The sequence below is a fragment of the Dermacentor andersoni genome, chromosome 3 (assembly GCF_023375885.2).
Source record: "Dermacentor andersoni chromosome 3, qqDerAnde1_hic_scaffold, whole genome shotgun sequence".
Lineage (NCBI taxonomy): Eukaryota > Metazoa > Arthropoda > Arachnida > Ixodida > Ixodidae > Dermacentor > Dermacentor andersoni.
The window spans coordinates 106,092,010-106,113,465 of record NC_092816.1 but is presented as its reverse complement, the minus strand read 5'-3'; the positions used below and the strand labels follow the sequence as shown (position 1 = coordinate 106,113,465).

At 47.4% G+C, this 21,456-nt stretch overlaps 1 protein-coding gene across 3 annotated transcripts in view; it reads left to right on the top strand.

The window, feature by feature from the left end:
- LOC126540047 (ATP-dependent translocase ABCB1-like) overlaps positions 1-21,456 on the top strand; it is a 186,782-nt gene that overhangs the window by 82,563 nt on the left and 82,763 nt on the right. The window contains exons 1-2 of one of the 3 annotated variants that reach the window (XM_055075241.2): positions 1,601-1,996; positions 17,442-17,625. In XM_055075241.2, the coding sequence (XP_054931216.1) occupies positions 17,450-17,625 (176 nt within the window). In that variant the 5' untranslated portion in view covers positions 1,601-1,996; positions 17,442-17,449. Of the gene's footprint in view, positions 1-1,600; positions 1,997-15,675; positions 15,735-17,441; positions 17,626-21,456 lie in introns of those variants that run through there. The other 2 variants (XM_055075240.2, XM_055075236.2) reach the window with 2 other exon arrangements.

The following is a 21,456-nucleotide window of genomic DNA, read 5'->3' as shown; positions in this document are numbered from 1 at the left end:
CGGATGGTTCTCAAACCTAACTGAAGGGGATAAAATGGGCTCCGGTGTGGACTGATGCCCTACATATAGTCAATTACAACTTACCCTTGTAATTTCTTATCCTTGCTTAACTAGAGAATGCACGAGCGCCGGCCTAATTACTTACCTAATTATATTAAGATAAGTAGCTTCAGGAAGGAATTTAGCATGCCTTTGGACGAGATGTGCAGCAATCGTTCCGTGAAGACATATTGAGCCCAACTTCATCGAGCTCCTTCTGTATGTCACTGCTCACTGCGCTACAGCAACACTCCCATAGTTGAATTAAAGAGAATGGAAACTCCCAACCAAAATTTATTTTAAAAACCTGATCTTTCGAAGGCCGACCAGCTCCTCCTTCAGAGGTGAGGGGGCGTGAGGCGTAGCAGTGCTTGTGTGTGTGTGTGTGTTTTTTTTTTTTTTTTTTTTGGCGCTTTGACGGGCAGATATCTGCCGAACGTTTACCTTTGGCTCACATAGTCGTACGTTCATTTAAAATTTTGCCGAATAATTCTGACCGTTAATCAACAGTAATTCGAGAGCGGAACAATACGTACATTACGTACGTGACATGGAGTGCATAAAAACGAGGGGGGGGAGGGGAGCATATCCAGGTCAAGTATCCAGGTTACGATGCCCGTAAGGTAAGACCATGGACTTCGAGCCTGTTAATGGGTGGCATAGAATATCATGGTAGGGGGATGGTGTGGCATGGTATAGTATGATATGACACCGTATGGTGCTACCAGCTTTTATTTTTCCATTCATGTATTTTTTTTTCACATTTATGTTCACATGGTGGTCGACTTCGCGAAAGTTGAAGATTAGTAAATAGCTCCGTGACAGGAACTGACTGACGTCGATCCTCGCCTTGCACGCAGGACTGACGTGATAATAACGATTGATTGATTGATTGATTGATTGATTGATTGATTGGTTGATTGATTGATTGATTGATTGATTGATTGATTGATTGATTGATTGATTGATTGATTGATTGATTGATTGATTGATTGATTGATTGATTGATTGATTGATTGATTGATTCGAAGCAGGGTCGAGAAGAATAAACGAGATCAGCAGCAAACGTTCCGCGAAGAAATTGCCCACAACTTCATAGAGCTCCTCCTGTATGTCACTGCTCTTTCCACTGCCTAAAAGCACTTGCGAAAGGTGCGACCCTACCAGTTCTCATCACCGTCTGCCCTCACAGCGCTTTTCGCTCTTGACGCATACATTGCACCGAATGTACTCATCCATCTTCGTCGCCCTACAAGGGCAACAGCAGCAGCAGCAGCTATACCAAACGGGCGCGCATGAGTCACACGCGTGACTGAGACTCCCTCCTCCGGCGTGACGCCAGTTACGTCAGACTCTACGCGGGCATCGGATCGGATATCAACCGTCGCTCTCCCCTTAAACAATCGAGTTGGCGCGCGTTAAGCAGCGGGGCAAATTCATCGCTAGATTTATCCGCAACAACCGCCATGCTCTCTCGAAACCGCACTCCACCAGAAACAGAAGTCCCGATACACCGCCGATAGGAACGGAACTTATTATCTGCCGTCGTCTCTCGCTTTATCGCCGACGGCGCGAGCAAACAGCGGCGACCGACGCTGCTTCGGCCGTCGCCTCCCATTTGGTCTCGCACGTTGTACTTTATATGCAAGCTTCCGCAGCCGGCGAAGCAGCAGTGGCAGTCGAAGGGACGACAGAGATCTTCCCTGCGTGCGCCGATCGTCTCCACATCTCGTTGGCTGTGTTTGGCACCCGTCGTTGTCGTCGAGGGAGCAAAAAAATCTGTGTTTCCACCTTTTTTTTTCGTTATTTTTCCGTTTTCTGTTCAAACGTGCGCCGCAGCGGTGGTGGGTGTGTTCTGAGGGGGGGAAAAAAACATCCGCGACGTACTCCCTCCCAGCACCGACGTGACGACAGCGGCGACTTCCAGCAGGACACACAGGCGTCGTACACAGAAAAGGTAAAGCGTGCATAATAGGCTAGATATATGCTGTCGTCTGTTCGTCGTACCCGTGGCGCTCGATCTGTTTAAAGGTATAAAGTTCGCTCCGAAAGACAAAAAAAGTTGGTCAGATGTCGAGACCCTGCGAAGAGGCAAGATTGCGTGCACATATATACGAGGGCGCGACACTGTTTAATTCTTCGGCTTTTGCATACACGCTGCAGTGTACGCATTATTCGACATGAGAAGAAACGTTGACGCGCAAATGAACAGGCAGTTTTATGTAGTGCCGTTGAGCGGAAATACGGGTGGGAAGAAACGGACAGGACAGCGTCTGTCCTGTCCACTCCGTTTCTTCCCACCCGTATTTCCGCCCAACGACACTACATGATGCACCAACTGGCCCGACAGTCTACGCTTCTGAACGAGAGAGAGAGCAAATAATAAATGAAAGGTAGTTGTTGCGGTTGCCGCCTCGAGAAAACAAGTAGGAGACCTTTTCTTTTTTTTTTTTTGTCTTAGCGGTGTCGTCGAGATGATCCGCTTCTACGTAGAAGCTCGCGTGATGGACTTTTGCGGGTAATATGCTGCTCGTCCCTTAGTCCAACTACGCGAGAAATCTGCGTCCGGTAAAGTCGTACTCCTACATTGAGACTTGTGTTGATTTATTGATTCGTCGATTGACTGTGTTATTGGAAAACTGACGTAACCGGCTTTTCCGCAATGTTTGCTTGCCGCGTATAGAGAGGAGTGTGCCGAAGATAAAGTAAAACGACTAATTTAACCCAATCCACTGACACGGCGAGAATTAAAGAACAACTTGGCATTTCTAGCAAAGTGTGAAGGCGAGCTCACGGCGAATAAGAACTAGAACACGAAGGGCAAGGAGATTTTTTTTTCATTATTGCAAAAAAAAAGTTATTTAACATTTCATCGGCATAGCTGTTGCATATGGGTAAATGCGGCCCGACATTATGCATGCTTACATTGACTTTGATCTCTGTGCTGCTAGGCTAGAAGATTCAAGTGATCAAGTTTGCCAATCGAGCTAAATTGATTCTGTTGACGAAATACGGACGTAATTTTATATGCAGTATACTCCCCACGGTTAAGACGAACTCCAAGCGACAAAGGAAATATGTTTTCGTCTTATCAGAAAGAAGTTCATGTGAACAGGAGCCATCAAAGGAAACAAATTCACTATTCTTGGTGCACCCAAGTGTTATATAATCAAAAGACGTGCGGACGGGCGAAAAAAAAAAAAAAGGAAGATCTCTCAACGTATCAAAGCACTGCTTTATGTACTCTTATTTGAGTCGCTCAGTAATGTTTCCTTGATAGCGCATTACAAATCCGTGAGCTAGCTCAAAACTGACATTGCACCTAACTTTTGCTCCAAAATTGAATTTAAATCTGGCGTTCTACGTGCCAAAACCATGATTTGATTGTGAGTCACGCCGTAGTGGGGGACTCCGAATTAATTTTGACCACCAGGGGATCTGTAACACTCCCATGGGACACGGGTGTCTTTTTTTTTTTTTTGCATTCCGTTGCTCCAAAATCCATCGGTGCCCTCTTGTCGAAACAGCGTGCCAATGTACTCAGGGCATTATCAGCTGCGTCATATACGTGAGAACAACTTGTTATTGTGGCCCATGGCGATGTGCTCACTATCTGTATCAGCCTACAAACTGGACTTCAAGGACCTCCTCACTTGATGTTACCGCAGTGTCAGCCCTGCATTTCTCTTTTTTTTTTTTTTTTGCTTCCTAATCAACATTTCCGCAGTTTATGTCCGCGGAAACACCATTAGCTTTTGCTGCAGTGTGGCTCCGAGCCTCTCATTGACGCGAGCAGCAAGCATCGCATAGGGCGCATGGGGAAACCAACCAATCACTCGCACATTGTTTGGCATATGCGATCATTCGGCTTAATCGGGTTCGTCTTAACGGGAGTCTATGCTACATTACATAAGTGGCAACAGACGCCTCAGGTGAACACAACTAATTTAGTTTACTCGCAGAATTATTTTGCTACACCTACTGCAGTTCCACTCTCGTGCATACACGAATAAATAAAAAAACAAGGCGTTATATATATATATATATATATATATATATATATATATATATATATATATATATATATGATTTTGCGTGCAGTCACAGCTGCTAATACAGGGAGCGACAGCACGCATGCGACGACTGAGTTGTGCAGTGCGCGAAAAATGGGATGAAATCATAATACCGGTGCAGCGCAAATGACCATAAATATTAAACGGACACACACACATAAAAACACGCTTAGGCAGTTTATTCTGGTTAATGTAGTCTCTAAAAAGAAAACTCTATGTGTTGATTGTTACTAGAAGTGAAAATGGTGGTCGAAGTTTCACCATCATGATTTCGTGCCTATAAAGTGACACCTGCACGTCTGTGGGACGTCACGAATTTCAAACTCTTTTCTCGTATTCGGGTTGTTTGTCGCGCAGTGAAATATTATCGACTCCTTCAGAACGCAACGTAGTCCACTATGCGGGGCAAAAAAAATATAATAAATGGGCCCGAGCATGATGCCGTCGAAATTCACGACTACAGGGCAAGCTCGTGCGAAGCCGTCTAGGCGGCTTATAATTCGCGCCTCCCGTATTTGGTTGTTGCGTGTTTTCTTTAAGCCACCTCTCAGGGCATATAAATGGTGTTTTTGGTATTGCAAATTATTTACTTATACAGAACAGCTTACTTTTTTTCATTTATTGGCCCTGAGAGGCATTTATTGTCATTTATTGTGCTCGTGTGACACGAATCACATAACGATATTGCTACGGAACAGCCGCCACAGTGTGGCTGCACTGAGGAGAAGGAAGACGACGTGGCCACCGCTTGATATAGCGTCGCCATCACTTATTATTTTTAGGCACCTAATTAAACCGCCCGATTCTTGGCCAATCCCCCACTGTGGGTATGTGCCACGGCCACATAGGACAACAACAACAACAACAACATCATTGCCACCGTTTGTCTACGTGTAAATATATTGTAAATAGACTCGTACGTCAGCTACACGTAACATTAATTTGGTGGAGGTGGACGTTCCCCGTACCCGTCATGGAGCTTCGCAGTGGTCGCAACGGCGACAGTGCAACTTCGGCACCTGCTGGCGGCACTTCATCTACGCCACCGTCTCCGCCTGCAGCCCCGACCTACGTCGCCATTTCCCCACCTCGGGATCCTGGTGTTTTCAACGGAGTCCGCAGTCCTGATGTTGACGGCTGGCTCCGCTTATACGAACGTGTCAGCACCAGTCACAGGTGGGATTCGACTATTATGCTCGCGAACGTTCTTTTCTACCTCGACGGAGCTCCACTTGCATGGTTCCAGACTCACGAAGAGGAGATCTCGAGCTGGGATCTCTTCAAAGAGAAGCTCCGCGACCTTTTTGGCAATCCCTTCGGTCGTCAAGTCAATGCCAAGAAAGCCCTAGCCACACGTGTACAGACGTCGACCGAGTCCTACGTGTCCTACATTCTCGACGTCTTGGCCCTTTGTGCCAAGGCTGACCCGACCATGTCTGAGGACGATAAGGTAAATCACGTCCTCAAAGGGATTGCTGACGACGCCTTCAATTTACTGGTGTTTACCAACGTCACCAGCATCGATACGATCCTCAAGGAGTGCCGCCGTCTTGAGCATGCTAAAAGCCGCCGGGTATCCCAGCACATCACGCGACTTCCCAACACAGCTTGCTACGTCATCCTGTGACGACCTCTTCCACCAGCCGTCACGATGTGACAACTTGACCCGCATCATTCGTCGTGAGGTCGAAGCGGCACAACCGGCGGCCCCTTCATTTCCGTCACCTGATCATTCTCCGGTGACAATCTCCTTGATCCAGGCCATCGTCCGTCAAGAGTTATGCAACGTCGGACTGCACTCCATTCGTTCCGCATGCTCGGAACCTCTCTCCACGCACGGCCCCACCGCGCCCTTCTTACTCTTATGGACAGCGCAACCCCTCCGAATGGCGAACCGTGGACGACAAGCCGATCTGTTTTAACTGCCGACGCATTGGACATGTCGCTCGCCACTACCGCAGCCACTGGACTTCCCCGACACGCTATTCTCCTAATTACCACCCTCGCCCCTCTAGTGCGTCCTTTTCCTTCGCCCCTTCTATGCCCACCCCATCATCTGACCCTGCGACGCCTTCGACACGACCCCGCTACTCCCGCTCGCCTTCTCCCTCCCGTCGTCAATCTCGCTCGCCCCCGTCTCGCCGTGCTCCTTCTCTGACCTACTCGCCGCACCCCCGACCGGAAAACTAGACAGCGCAGCTTCTGGAGGTGAAGCTGCAAAGACGACATTGGCTCAAAATCCTCGCTTCACCTTACCGACGAACAAGAATCTTTTGGACGTTCTCGTCGACAATGTTCCTGTGTGCGCGTTGATTGACACCGGGGCGCATGTGTCCATTATGAGTGCTGCTCTTCGCCGTCGGCTCAAGAAAGTTCTGACGCCTGCCCCGAACCGATTTGTACAAGTCGCCGACGGAGGGACTGTCGCTATTGTTGGCATGTGCTCTGCCCGACTCACCATTGCTGAGAGACACACCGTCGTTCTCTTCACCGTCATCGAGCATTGCCCTCACGAACTCATTCTCGGTTTGGATTTTCTTGCCCATCATTCTGCCCTCATTGACTGTTCGGCCGGCTCACTTCGCCTTGACTTGCCTCTTCTTGCCGACCCTGTGGACCCGCCTCCCAGCCATCTGAGCTGCATAGATTTTATTCGCCTACCACCTCACTCTATGACACACGTAGACTTGTTGTCCTCACCAGCTGTACCTGACGGCAATTACGTGGCCGCACCAATTCCGGCCGTTATGCTTACACATGGTGTTATCGTGCCGCACACTGTGCTGAAAATTACTGGCAACCGCACCCGCCTTCCACTCGTCAATTTCGCGCTAACCGCGCAAGTTCTGCCTCAGGGGATCTCCTTGGCTATAATTCGCGCTTTGCAGGATGATGAGGTCGAGCCATTCACAGTGGAAGATCGTTACAGCTCAGCCCATACCGTGACGTCATCGCACAGTACTGACGTCGACATTAAGAAGATGGTCTCCTCTGACCTTACACCTGCTCAAGCTGCAGCCCTTTGCCGCGTTCTTGAAGGCTACTGCGACATTTTTGACTTTGACGATCGACCCTTAGGTCAAACGTCCGTCGTGACCCATCGCATAAACACTGGCGATGCGAACCGTATTCACCGACGTCCATATCGTGTTTCTGCGCCAGAACGAGCTGTTATCCAACAGGAAGTCAAAAAGATGCTTGCAAAGGACATTATCGAGCCTTCCTGTAGTCCCTGGGCTTCTCCCGTCGTACTTGTCAAAAAGAAGGATGGAACGTGGCGTTCTTGTGTAGATTATCGCCACCTGAACAAAATCACAAAAAAGGACGTGTACCCTTTGCCACGTATTGATGACGCTCTAGACTGCCTGTACGGTGCCACTTATTTTTCCTCTATCGACTTACGGTCCGGATACTGGCAGATATCCGTGGACGACATGGACAGAGAGAAGACTGCATTTGTTACCCCTGACGGCCTTTATTAGTTCAAGGTGATGCATTTCGGTCTCTGTAACGCGCCCGCCACCTTCGAACGAATGATGGACTCTTTGCTTCAGGGGTTCAAGTGGTCCACCTGTTTCTGCTATCTGGACGACGTCATCGTTTATTCACCCATATTTGACACGCATCTAGACCGCCTTTCAGCGATTCTTGACGTGTTCCGCCGCGCCGGTCTCCAGTTGAACTCGTCAAAATGTCACTTCGCTCGCCGCCAAATCACCGTCCTTGGACACCTCGTGGACGCCAGAGGCGTGCGACCTGACCCGGACAAAATTCGCGCCGTTACGAACTTTCCTGTTCCGAAGTCTACTAAGGACGTTCGTAGTTTCGTAGGGCTTTGCTCATATTTCCGACGCTTTGTGAAGGATTTTGCGACCATCGCCCGTCCCCTTACCGACCTCTTGAAGAAAGACGCCCTATTTTCTTGGGGACCTGACCATGCCGCATCTTTTTCGCAGCTCACTACTCTCCTTACCACGCCTCCAATTCTCGCCCATTTTGACCCGTCTGCTTCAACGGAAGTTCGAACTGATGCCAGTGGTCACGGCATAGGAGCAGTATTAGCACAACACCAGCCTGGACATGATCGCGTTATAGCCTATGCCAGCCGACTTCTATGACCCGCCGAGCTCAATTATTCAATCACAGAGCGCGAGTGCCTCGCTCTTGTGTGGGCTGTTGCCAAGTTTCGTCCATACTTGTACGGACGCCCCTTCTGTGTCATCACTGATCACCACGCGCTCTGCTGGCTATCCTCGCTCAAGGACCCCACGGGACGACTCGCTCGCTGGGCGTTACGCCTGCAAGAATATACCTTCTCCGTGGTATACAAGACGGGACGCTTGCACCAGGATGCCGATTGTTTGTCCCGCTACACCGTCGACGACCCGGCTGATGCGGACACCATCACTTGCGTTTTCTCTGTGTCCCAGTTGCTCGAAATCGGCAATGGGCAACGCCGCGATCCTTCATTACGAGCCCTCATCGACCATCTGGAGTCAACGCCTGGCGACGCCTCTCTCCGGATGTTTCTCCTTAAGGAAGGGACACTATACCGCCGCAATCTCGATCCACACGGCCATGACCTTCTGCTCGTAATTCCATCACACCTGCGTTCGAATGTCCTCCAACAACTTCACGACGCTCCCGTGGCTGGACACTTGGGCGTCTCGCGCACATACGACCGTGTACGCCGTCGATTCTTTTGGCCGGGTCTCGCCCGCTCCGTGCGGCGCTACGTTGCCGCTTGTGAGCCCTGTCAGCGCCGGAAGAAGCCCTCCACACCTCCAGCTGGATGTCTTCAGCCGATCGACATTCCACCGGAACCCTTTTTCCGTGTTGGTCTAGACCTTCTTGGACCGTTTCCTCTCTCGGGCTCCGGAAATAAATGGGTCGCCGTCGCTACTGATTATGCTACGCGGCACGCAATCACCAGAGCCCTCCCGACAAGTTGTGCTACTGACGTTGCAGACTTTCTGCTCTATGACATCATTTTAGTGCACGGTGCCCCGCGCCAATTACTCACTGACCGTGGCCGCAGCTTTCTGTCGGCAGTCGTCGAGGACATCCTCCGCTCCTGCTTGACTAAGCACAAGTTCAGCACGTCTTACCACCCACAGACCAACGGCCTCACGGAGCGCCTCAACCGGACCATCACCGACATGCTATCCAAGTACGTCGCGACCGACCACCACGACTGGGATCTTCACTTACCATATGTGACGTTCGCGTATAATTCATCGTGTCACGACACCGCCGGCTATTCACCATTCTATCTCCTATATGGCCGAGAACCCGTGTTGCCCTTGGACACTTTGTTGCCCTCGGCCACACGTTCAACCACTGAATACGCCCGCGACGCGATCGCACACGCCGACCACGCGCGCCAGCTCGCCCGCACCCGTCTCGAGGCCTCGCAGGAGCATCAGAGACGCCTCTATGATTGCCACCATCGCGACGTACAATTTACTCCGGGTTCTCTGGTGCTTCTCTGGTCCCCCATTCGACGTGTGGGCCTTTCCGAAAAGCTGCTGTCGCGCTACACTGGCCCATACCGTGTGGTGCGACAAGTGAACGATGTTACGTATGAAGTCATCCCCGCCAGCCTCTCAGCGTCATCGTCGGCTGCAAGTGACATCGTTCACGTGGCGAGACTAAAGCCATATCACACACCTCTCGCCGCGGATGTGTAGATTAAGCACCGGGACGGCGCTTCTACTGCCGGGGGTGATGCTACGGAACAGCCGCCACAGTGTGGCTGCACTGAGGAGAAGGAAGACGACGTGGCCACCGCTTGATATAGCGTCGCCATCATTGCCACCGTTTGTCTACGTGTAAATATATTGTAAATAGACTCGTACGTCAGCTACACGTAACAATATCTATGCAGCTGATGCTGAGGCTGTAACCGTGCGTGTCTGGACCTGCTAACAATAACACGGTTGTCGCGCGGTGCACTTTCGATCGCGATCGAGTCTGATCGGGATCTAATTTCTCGACGACGACTGGCTACATTCCGCAGCTTGCGCATTGAAGCCGATAGCGATCGACAAATTCGATCCCGATCGCGATCGAAAAATGCACAGCGTGACATCCATATTACATGAGCCTGATAGCTTGCTGCAGACTTCGTGCGTCGTTCCAACAGTGCGAAATGGCAGAAAAAAAAATAAGAGACGACGCAATTGACTCACTGGGGCTCGCTCTTCATGAAACCCTTCTGCTTCCGATGTTGGTTTGGCTGCATATTTTAATGCTCTTGATGCGGTATCTGTGAATGGTTTTGAGTTGCTCTTATCTCTGGAACGAGCTGTTAAGGGAGCAGAATTCGGTGCGACCGGCACTCCGGTCCTAACAGAGGCATCTCAGGCTGTTACTTCTCTAGACGTTGCCAAATCTCGCCATATGTACTCGAAGTGCGCCAGGTTTGCGTTTCGAGACAATCGGAGAGAGCGTATAACCTCCTCCTCCCTGTGAGCCGATCAGAGCAAAGAAGTTGCCGAGTATGGCAGTACGGCAGACTTTGACATATTGCCCAGAACAGCAGCTCGGATGGAGTCACGGAGGTATTCAGTGTAGCGCAATTAGAACATGGACGCAGAGGAAAAACTGGAAACACACGAGCAGAGCTGATGATGGTGATGATAATGGCTTCCTGCTTGTCTTGTTCTTCCTCTGCATCCACGCACGAGCTGCGTTACACTGAACACCTTCGTGGTGAACTACCAATGAGTCGAAATCACAATCCTGATCAACCTCGGATGTTACCTCCTGATCAACTTCGGAGTTATATTGTCACATTTGAACGGACGACAGTGCATCGCTGCTGATCACATGTAGCATATGCGACCGCGCTCAAAAGCTCAAGTTGTGCAAATCGAACACTGTTGAGCACTGCAAATCATGCGCAAGAGTTTGCAAATGGTGAAGGGAGCGGAATGTAAGTTCATATATTCTTTTAACTTTATTCGTTGCCATGCACAGCAGGTTTGTCCATTTTGCTGTGCGTTTATTCTGCTGCGGACTTTTGACCTTCATAACCGAAGTGTAAAGGCTGCGGATCCAGAGTTATTATGACAGAAGCAAGAGAGAGAGGGAGAGAAAGTTTAATGTTACCTGTTAGCCTATAGGCTTGGCATGAGACTCTGCTACTCCGGGTGCGATGTATGATGAGCGGTGACATATAGAGAGAAGGAGAGAAACATACACATTCTGAAGGCCTTAGCGGGTGTGTACAGAGTAGACAAGCTAAAAGCGCCTTCTAATGTGCTTCAATAAATCAACGTGAGCGAAATTCGCGCACTAAATCAACGCTCTTCAGTCGCTTAGTCGAAGCAGATGGTACAGAGAAAGAGAAAAGCGAAGCGCTTATTGGTAACGTCAACCACACAAGCATTCATCACATTTCAAGTTGTAAAACGAGGGGTCAAAGCAACAACGCTAGCGTTCGCTTAAAAAAAAAATAATGAGCGGAGGTGAAGCTTGCCGCTGTGCATAAAAGGTTTATGGCAATTTTTTTTTTTCGCCACCTTTTGTGGAGAAATGTGAGACCTAGCAAGACGGTCTCGTGACCCCGTGTGTTGTGGAACGCGTGTTAAAAAAAATTGAATGTAATGCGCTCAAAAAATATCGCTGCTCTGCTTGATCAAGAACAAGCAAAAATATTTGTTTCCAATAATTTAAGCGTTCCAACACTGTAGTCACGCAGTTGTCACAATAAATGTGTAAGTTTACCAACATAACCGCAAGACCGTTCCTATACTGAAGACGTGTTCTTCTGAATGTCTCGGTTTTAGAAACGAGTAACACTTTGTCCTTGGATGTGCTGGTCTGGTTTACTAGTTCCACAGCTTCTTTTTTTTTATTATTTCGTTATTTAATTTTTTCCCCTTCGTATAACTTGTGCGATGGGTCGTAGCTTGAATAGGCCGTGTACGATATGTGAAGCATTTTTTTTTTAAACACTATATGCATGATAAAATTTTCGTTGCCTTTTTTTACAACAGCTTTAAGGCTCCCTGGCGTGCTCGAATGCACAGTGAAAGCACTGCGCATTCGGGCGCGCAAACCGTGGCACGTGCTAATGACGTCACAGCCAACGAGCATGTTACGAGGAGATCTGTTCTTTAGCAATTCGTGCTGTGTTGAGGTGGTCACGGGTACCTTTTCATTAGGTATCCCCGTCACGATTGTATTGACTCATATTTTTTCCAGAAGAAATAACGACAGAGAACTCTGACATTAGGGTTTCTGGGAGCAGAGGAGTAAATGACGGTTCAGTGAACACGGGAATGACCGATATTGTACTGTACACTGATGTGCGGAAACATCGTCCATCAACTTCAAACGGCTTTATGATTCTGTAAATTGATAATTTGCAGAATCACAAAGCTTAATAATAATAATAATAATAATAATAATAATAATAATAATAATAATAATAATAATAATAATAATAATAATAATAATAATTCATTTCCCATCACTTGTACACGATGGTGAAAGGAGACAGTAAAACCCACCGAACCAATGGGCAGCCTGACAAAGCCGCGAGCAACAATTCGCTATGATAGTGCCAAGAAACCTGTTGCCTTCATGGGTTAGGAAATGTATAACTGCTTGGAAATCTGGAAAAAAGCTGGAAAATTACACAAATTCATGAGCTATACGGTCGCTGCGCCGAAGTTCCCTCTAGTATTTTTCTAGTATTTTTTATTAGCAACTCTCTGCTGAACAGTTTTGCGTCCTTCTCATCTTTCCTAGACCGACCACAAAGCCCTTATTTCTTTTATAGGACACTAAAGAGTAGTGCTAAATTTGTTTTATTTTGGTGAAGTGGCTTTTATTTTTCCGAAGGCTTTGATATGCATTTATTTGGCTGAGAGATGTTATTTATGAGAGAGGAGAAAATTAAGGCTTCAGCTTACCTATTTAAATTCAGCGCTACCACCACAGCACCGGCTTCTTAGTGTGACGTCACAAATTTGAAAGCATTCATTTCGCCGTGTTTGGGCCGTTCTTGCTCAGAAACATTTCTCGAAACACGTTGAGTCTAGTAATTGGTTCTTTTAGCATACAATGTAATCCTCGTTCGTCGATAGACTATTAACTACATAGTTCCGAGAGGACGTCGTCCATATCTCATGACCTCACGAAGGCCTCGCGCGGGAACTGCAAGCCTGTCTTCGGTCGATCAGTGTTTGGCACACTAAGACTCCACTCACGGATTGTCGTTTTGAGCTTTCCTGAAGCGAAAGTTATCAACCCAGCTAAACTTAACCTTACGTTTCGAATCCCTTTAAGAATATATCGCTGTTTTTTCTTTCTTCCTTTTCTTTTTTTGTAAATCAACCCGAACGTGAAGCTACTGCTATTGTGAGGTGCATTTACATTCGCCGACACTAACAATATGTTAGCCAGGGCTTAGCTAGCATTGTGTCTTCGCAAAGAACTCGCACGAAGAAGGGTAGGTAAAATAATTTGACGTGAAGAAGCGCTATTCACGAACGGACTTGCCGTTAACTACTAAACATTACTTTTTGTTGGCGCAAAATGACACAAACACACACTGCGCGTGTTCGGCTACTATCACTAATAGAACGAAAGCGCCCCGAGCAATGAACAGGACTTCTGTAAGGACTATAGATATTGTCGCAACAAAATGCTTTGTCGTGTTCAGTCTCGCGACGATATAAACAAGTATATGGCCTCAGCTTGGTGTCAAAAGGTTTCGACGCTCAGCGTGGAAACGTGTTCTTATCGAAACCTTGGCATCGATGTTCTTTTCATTGGGCTCACGTAGTCTGATCTCGCCATTGATTTCCACAAAGCAACTAAGTGTCCCAATGTGCACCAATGAATGCAAAGATGGAGATTCAGCTAAAGCAGGAACAAGATTGTTACAGCCCCAGAAACGCGGTATAGCGTCCTGTTTGATACCCGGGCGAAGTGGATGCCCACACTCGCTTTAAGAAGGACGGGCCTCTGTCAGGTATCAACGCTTCCACGCGTGGGCCGTCGTGGGGCAGCCCAGGGGCAGCCCATCGCTGCTCACCTGGTAGCGGGTGGGCTGAGTTCGATGTATCCAGTGTGCGGCTCGTTATGAGGGAGTTGTTTTACATGAGTATCGGTCAGCAGGCTTCGCGTGTTCGATAGAATAATGGTTTTACTTCCTCCGGGTTCGTTCCGTTTACTTCGGTCGCGCTACGAGAGGCGCCGTAGCAGGAAACTCCGCATTAGTTTGGCCCCCGTGAGGTGCTATACATAACGTGCACCCAAAGCTCTGTGTAGATTAAATTTTCTTTTATTCCGTTCCCATAGGAACGTACGGTCGCTGAGGTGTCACGTGCATCCAAAATATCTGTCGTGTTCTATCGAAATAATGCCCTTTTGCGCCGGTAAATTCTTACTGCATGACTTTGTCACCCACGAACCCTCAGAAACGTATTGATTTTGTCGCATGGTCAGGGTTATACAAGCCTGCGGACTATAGAGAATCTTCACGTCCGTGGAGAAAGTACAGCTGTCCTCACGTTTGTTCAAGTGAACACCACCTTTCTTTAACTGATAAAGGTGTAACATTTTGCGATGGTTTATACGATCATGCTCATGCTGCATCCTCTTTTGCGACGACGCCACATATCGCACGCATCTTTTCAAATGCACTTTGATAACTTGTTACGTTGGAGGTGTTGATAAAAAAGACCTCTCAAGAATTTACATCAATTTTCGAGCAAACCTGTAGTAGAAAAAATGCTAAACAAATAGCATATTGTCTCCGCGTGTGCATCTGGTTTCAAGTCAGAGCGGAAGCTTTGTTGTTAATGCTTCTGGTTTGGATTTGAAAATGATAACAAACCGATGCCCGCCAGGGGGGTTAACAGGGTGAAGGATAACGTCACTAGCCCAATACTTGTGGCTCACTGTATCCTCTGCCGGCAACTCTCAGAAGGTTTAGAAACTCACGTCTGTGCGGCCAGAAATAAAGCTACGATGCATTTCTTTTGAAGTCTTGAACTATAGTCCGCGGCAACATTTCTTGGCGCACATTGTTCTACAACGCTTCACGTTTGACGTGTCTAAAAAAATAATACTTGGCGTGATTGCTCAGCTATATGTTATTTTTTTAAACCTACGCCTTGCACGCTGCTGCGAGCATCTACGATTTCACAGCTTGCATGCTGCAGGCGGAAGTGTTTATCGTGCAGGCCTCAACAACGCACGCTAAAAGAAAAAAAAAAATCCTATTGAACTGCCAAGTACACGAGTACTTATATGTGATGACGCCGTGTTGGGCTAACAATGCCAGAGGTCAACGAAAGGAAGGCCAAACGGGTTCGCAGAAACGGTTCGCAGATGTTATTTATTTGACCGCCGACGCGATAAAATCTGCCATGACAGAAGCGAGCCACCGCGTATGTAGAGCTGCAAATAAAATGCCGGCCAGAGGCGCCGACTTCCTAACGTCGGGGCACTCAGTTACGTCACGGCAGATGTCGCGTGTTTACTCACAGATGGGAGCGTCTGTCGATGCGAACGGCGGCAGCGCTCCCGTGCGTTGCGCAGTTGGATGTACTCTGCTCATGTGTGCTGTGTTCGCGGACGGCGAACTGTTACTGCCGTTCGGTAAGTGCTGCTGGGAGTCGACATGCATCTAAAATACGAGTCGTCGCGGATATACCTATTTGTAGGAGGCGCGATAGGGCGTGACAAAACGATACCGTTGTGGGCTACACGTGCATTCGTACAAGATGTACACACCGGAATTTGCATACGAGAGACCGCGTATGATAAACATTTCTGCCGACAGTGTTGCGTGAGAAAGGAACTTTTAGCGGGAAAGCTGCACGTACGTGCATGTCATGTTTTGCACTGCCGACCTATCTCTCTCTCTCTCTCTCTCTCTCTCTCTCTCTATATATATATATATATATATATATATATATAGTGAGGCTGCAGCATACCTACGAACACACGCGCATATGAGGCTGCAGCATACCTACGAACACACGCGCATATATATATATATATATATATATATATATATATATATATATATGCGCGTGTGTTCGTAGGTATGCTGCAGCCTCACTATCTTATATTCTCAAAACATTTGCTCCTTATCGAAACGGCCGGTCACATCGCACTCGATCTGGGCTCTACATTTGCTAACCTTATAATGTCATACCAATTTTGATTTCTTGGATGGTATCGGAGGATGAGTGCGCCACTCTGTGAAAGGAAAAATTGCAAGAAATTAAAAGTTAGCGAGGGTAGGGCCCCGAGGCCGATTACCGTGCGGACCCTTTCACATTCAGGTCTTGAACCTGAACGTGAACTTGGCCTCTGCCATCCCTTTTCTCCCCTAACTGCCGTCCCGGACTTAAATAAATAAATAGATAAGAAAATAAATAAATATATCTATCAAACTAATCTCCAACGGAGGAACAGCGAGTCGGAAAAAGACTGCTAGGAACAGTCGATGAAACCCGGTCTCTATGGCCAATAATGTTCTCTCTCGCTCATTTCCCACATTTCTTAGGCTGACGTCACACTTATACACGTCGTTTACGAACCACTTTGTAGTAATAGTCATGGAAGTCATGGTCATGTCATCCCTATAGCATAAGTGGTAGTACATTAGCATTTATCTCCTTTTTCTTCCTCATGCTATTGTTAAGCACATAAGGTGTGGGATAAGGTTTAGTTTGAATGATTCTTAATGTGACTGCCTGAGCTCGGTTGAGCTTCTGCAGGGCACGGGCCCTAGTTTCTCTGGACCAAAATAAAGTTCTTGCCATGCCATGCCATGCTATTGTGCGCTGGAGCAGCCTACCCGCTACCATTGTCTCATGCACCGACCGCAAGATATTTCGCGCAAGAGATAAATGCTCATTTTTCGTAACAACACTAAACATTGCCGCATCGCGCATTGAGCACAAATCGCGTATTGCGTAATCTAGCGATTTACAGTGTTTACCCTTATTATGTTTGCTGCTGTATAATTACTCTGTACTCAACTTACAACTCATATCTACGTAGGGTTTATTTCCTTACCGAATTACATTTTTCTCGGTATTTCCTTATCTTTTGTTCATTTATTTTTTTTTAGTTTATTTTTATCGAAGCGGTTTATATTAACCCTTGAACGAGCACCCTCCCTCCCCGCTCATGTAGTTCCCTCGGGCCTTTAAGGTGAAAACATACGCAAGGAAATGAAAAGTGACAGGTCAGCATGCCATATATACTTGCCGACGATTCGTACGGTGCCATGGCTCAGTACTCTCTCTCCCTTCCTCTCTCCCCTCCCCATTACCTTTACCGCGCGGGCAGGCGGCAGAATGGGGCTCGAGAACGAGGAGCGACTGCTGCTGTTAGACCCGGGCACGGCCAGCGGTACAAGGCCCAGGCGCACCACTTACGGTGCCAATTACAACACCACCGCCATGACAGCCGCCGGCGCTGCGTCCTCGTCAGCGACCACTGACAACGTCAACACCGTGGGGCCCGGATGCAAGTAAGAGTTCGCGTACACCTCCCCTCTGCTTACCCCGTATAGCCCTTACCCCAAGTTTCTACATATTGAGAGCCCTGGGAGTAGGGTAGCAGACCAGGTGAAACCTGGTTAACCTTTCTGCATTTCTTTCACGCTCTCTATCTGTTCAAAATGCGCGCGTATAGCTAGGGGTCTGCCTCCCTCCTTTCTCTCTATTTTTGCCTCTTTATCCCCTTACCATGGTGCGCGGTAGCAAACCAGATGAACGCTGTGGACAACCTATATCTCCCTCTCCTTCCTACTATAACTTTCGCCGTCTTCTGCAAGAACCTTAAAAAACATGTATGTGCACAAACACTCAAAAACTCAGTCGTTCGTATCCACAATTAAGCCAAAAGAAAGAAAGAAAGAAAGAAAGAAAGAAAGAAAGAAAGAATTTAGAAAGAAGTACGTGCCTTCCGGTTTCATCTGAATACAAAGAAAAATATAAATAGATGATTTGCATTATTCTTTACATTTACCGGTCGTTATATCTGTTACCGTGAATGAACTCTCGGTAACTTGAATGAATGCAATACCGAAAGATGGGTGGCAACGCCATCTCGAAATTCCCGTACTAACTTGCCGTGACGTCAAAGCTTTTGACGGAGTCTGACCGAAGCTGGTCAGACATTTCTGAATTTACCAAGACATTTGTAATGTGCGAAGTTACTGAGACGTTTTCGATCGCATTGAAAAACTAGCAAAAAAGGATAATTCGAGAAGTTTTGCCCGCGTTTTCTATATATATATATATATATATATATATATATATATATATATATATATATATATATATATATATATATATATATATACAGCTGAATACAGCTCATACAGCTGAATCGGTCGAAGCATCACAGGGCGAGAGAGGAGGAAGGAAGTAGGTTAACTGGAATTCGTTTAGCTTGCTACCCTCTTCGTGGAGAGGGAATGGGGGAGTGAAACAAAAGGAGAACCTATGAGTCCACATTAACCGTACATACTGGAAAATGCGCAGCGTATCTGCAGTCTCCTTAACTCCTTAACGTATACACTGCAGAAAAGCTCGTGTAGCTTTTACGTCTATGAGGCCAGAATTAACCATCGCTTCGGTATAACACCGACTTTCGGTCGAGCCACTCTGGAAAGTTAGCGACGGGCCTCTTTCTTTTTTTTTTTTTTTTCAACGCATGAAGTCGTTTGCAAGCAGTCGTCTCACTGAAGGCGCTATTTGTAGCTACAGATTAAGTTAGAATGTTTAACGAGACTTAATAACTCGAGATTGTCGCATGTCGATGCATATAATGTCACGTGTGACGCGTCCCGTTGATTCCGTTTATGGACAAGTTAAAATTGTGTGCAGTGAAGATGAAGGAACGAGCGTGCATCACGATCCATCATCCTCGTCCGCGTACCTATATACGTGCTCCTGCGATCCCTGTTATTCGGCGTCGTTCGCGGTGCGCATGCACTCCTTATCTTATCTCTGACTCGCAGCGACTTTGTGGTTCGGTCGGTGCACGAGCCCTTGTCGATCGTAACGCATGTCTGTTTCCGCTTCGCTGCTGACCGATGCCGATGCAGCTCTCCTGGAAGACAGCGTGTAGTCTTTGACCGAGATACGAGGCGCCTTAGAACTCGGAGTCGTGGTCGCCATCGATGCGCAGCGGCTGCGCAGTTCTTTTGCTGACGCGCGAGGTCGCGGGTACAATACCCCGCTACAAACAATGACATTGTTTGTTTGCTTCTTATGATTTCACATATATATTGGGCCCATCGGTTTCCTTTATTCTCGTTCATATATATATATATATATATATATATAAACGAACGATAAGAAAGGAAACCATCGGGGACATTAATCATGGTTGGAATGGTAGTGTAGAAAATGTGGGCTTCATTGTCTATTGGCTTTATACGGTCGTGATTAGCAAAATCGAGATCCTCGGTTTCCCTCCTTCTCTCGTTCATTCATAGCGAGGGTCTCCAATCTGGCAGTCTCGATGGCATTAGGTAGCACGCGCAGGTTTTTCAGCCACGTGCCTGCTCTCTCAAGTTCACGTGTTACGTGACACCATCTCGCAAAAAGAAAAGGATGTTCCACATCCGCCCACCATGGCCCTGAGTGGCGCTGGCAACACTCTCAGGCCTGGACCTACAGTACATACGTACAGCAGACAGTACAGTAGACATAGATGCCCAAGTTGATGGACGGATTGACAGTCGTCGCCGTAGCCTAATTGGCAGTGCAACGCACGCGTTATGCGGAGGTTGTGGGTTCGGCTCCCACCGGCGACAACTTGTTCTTTCGTGCCTCCCCCCCCCCACTTTAATTTCCCTTTTCTTTATTATTTTGCACGTTTCAATTTCAACCATACTTAATTTCCCTAATGAGTTCCTTGGCTTCATTGTCTGTTGGCTTATGGTCAATTAACAAAACCGAGACTCTCGGATTCCCCTTTCTTCTCTCGTATATATATATATATATATATATATATATATATATATACGTGTGCGTGGTTATCATAACCATAAGAAGCCGGCAGGTAATGAAGCCAAGGAGAGAATAGAGGAAGTTATTTTGTGTTTTTAATTGATGTGTAGGATTGATAAAGGGAAATGAAAGTGGAGGAGAAAAAAACTACTTACCGTCGTTGGGAGCCGAACCCACGTAGGTGGTGGGTTCGGATGTGTGCGTGCGTGCGTGCGTGCGTGCGTGCGTGTGTGTGTGTGTGTGTGTGTGTGTGTGTGTGTGTGTGTGTGTGTGTGTGTGTGTGTGTGTGTGTGTGTGTGTGTGTGTGTGTGTGTGTGTGTGTGTGTGTGTGTGCGTGTGTGTGTGTGTGTGTGTGTGCTCGTACAACAGGAAGTCCTGGGCAGTCATTATATATATAGTGGACACAACAATATAAGCAGAAGTGTCCCCGGATGACAAGCATTTCTTATAAGGGTGCCAAATTGGGCGAGTTGGTAACGACCCACCTTCGTAACGAGCACCACTTGCGACAGTGACGAGAAAAGAGAACACAGGACATGTGCTACCACAGCCCATCTACTGTGCTCTCTTTTCTCATCCTTGTTGTAAATGGTGCTGTTGAAGATGAAACATTGACCACGGCGGCCGCATTTCGATGGGGGCGAAATGCGGGAACACCTTTAGGTGTACGTTAAAGAACACCGGGTGGTCGAAATTTCCGGAGTCCCCCACTACGGCGTGCCTCATAATCACATCGGGGTTTTGGCACGTGAAACCCCATAATTTAGTTCTTTCTTTTTAAGCTGAAACGTTTGTTACGAACTAGAAGGCTTGTGAATTCCAGGAGGCGCTCTAAAAAGTTGTCCTGTTGTATAATGTTAAAATAATAGTCGCCCGAAACTGCCCACTCTTAAAACGTTTGCGCCGCTTGGGGCTTATCTTTTCTTACATCTATAATCGTCATCTATCTTGACCGCACTTCCTTTCTTTAACGCAGCGCATCCGGTACGTCCAGGTCCCGGACGGCTAGCTCGTTATCAGCGTGGCATATAGTATTTTCTACAGGCAAGTAGCCAGCGCAGAGTTTGAAGAAGCGCAAGCAAGGCAGATTACGATTATCGTTGTGGGACAAGATAAGCCCCAAAGGGCGTTAACATTTTTGAAGTGTGTAAAAGGAATAAAAACGATAGGAAGAATACTTCTTCACCATTTTATATAAACAAGCGATTTTCGCCCCTGATAAGCGTCGAACTTAAGATGGACCTTCCTGACCGGTCTCGATGCAGTTCTGTGGTCACGGATATAACTTCGCAAGCTTTTCACGCCCGCGTGGCCCAAAACTCCTAAAATTTCTTTGA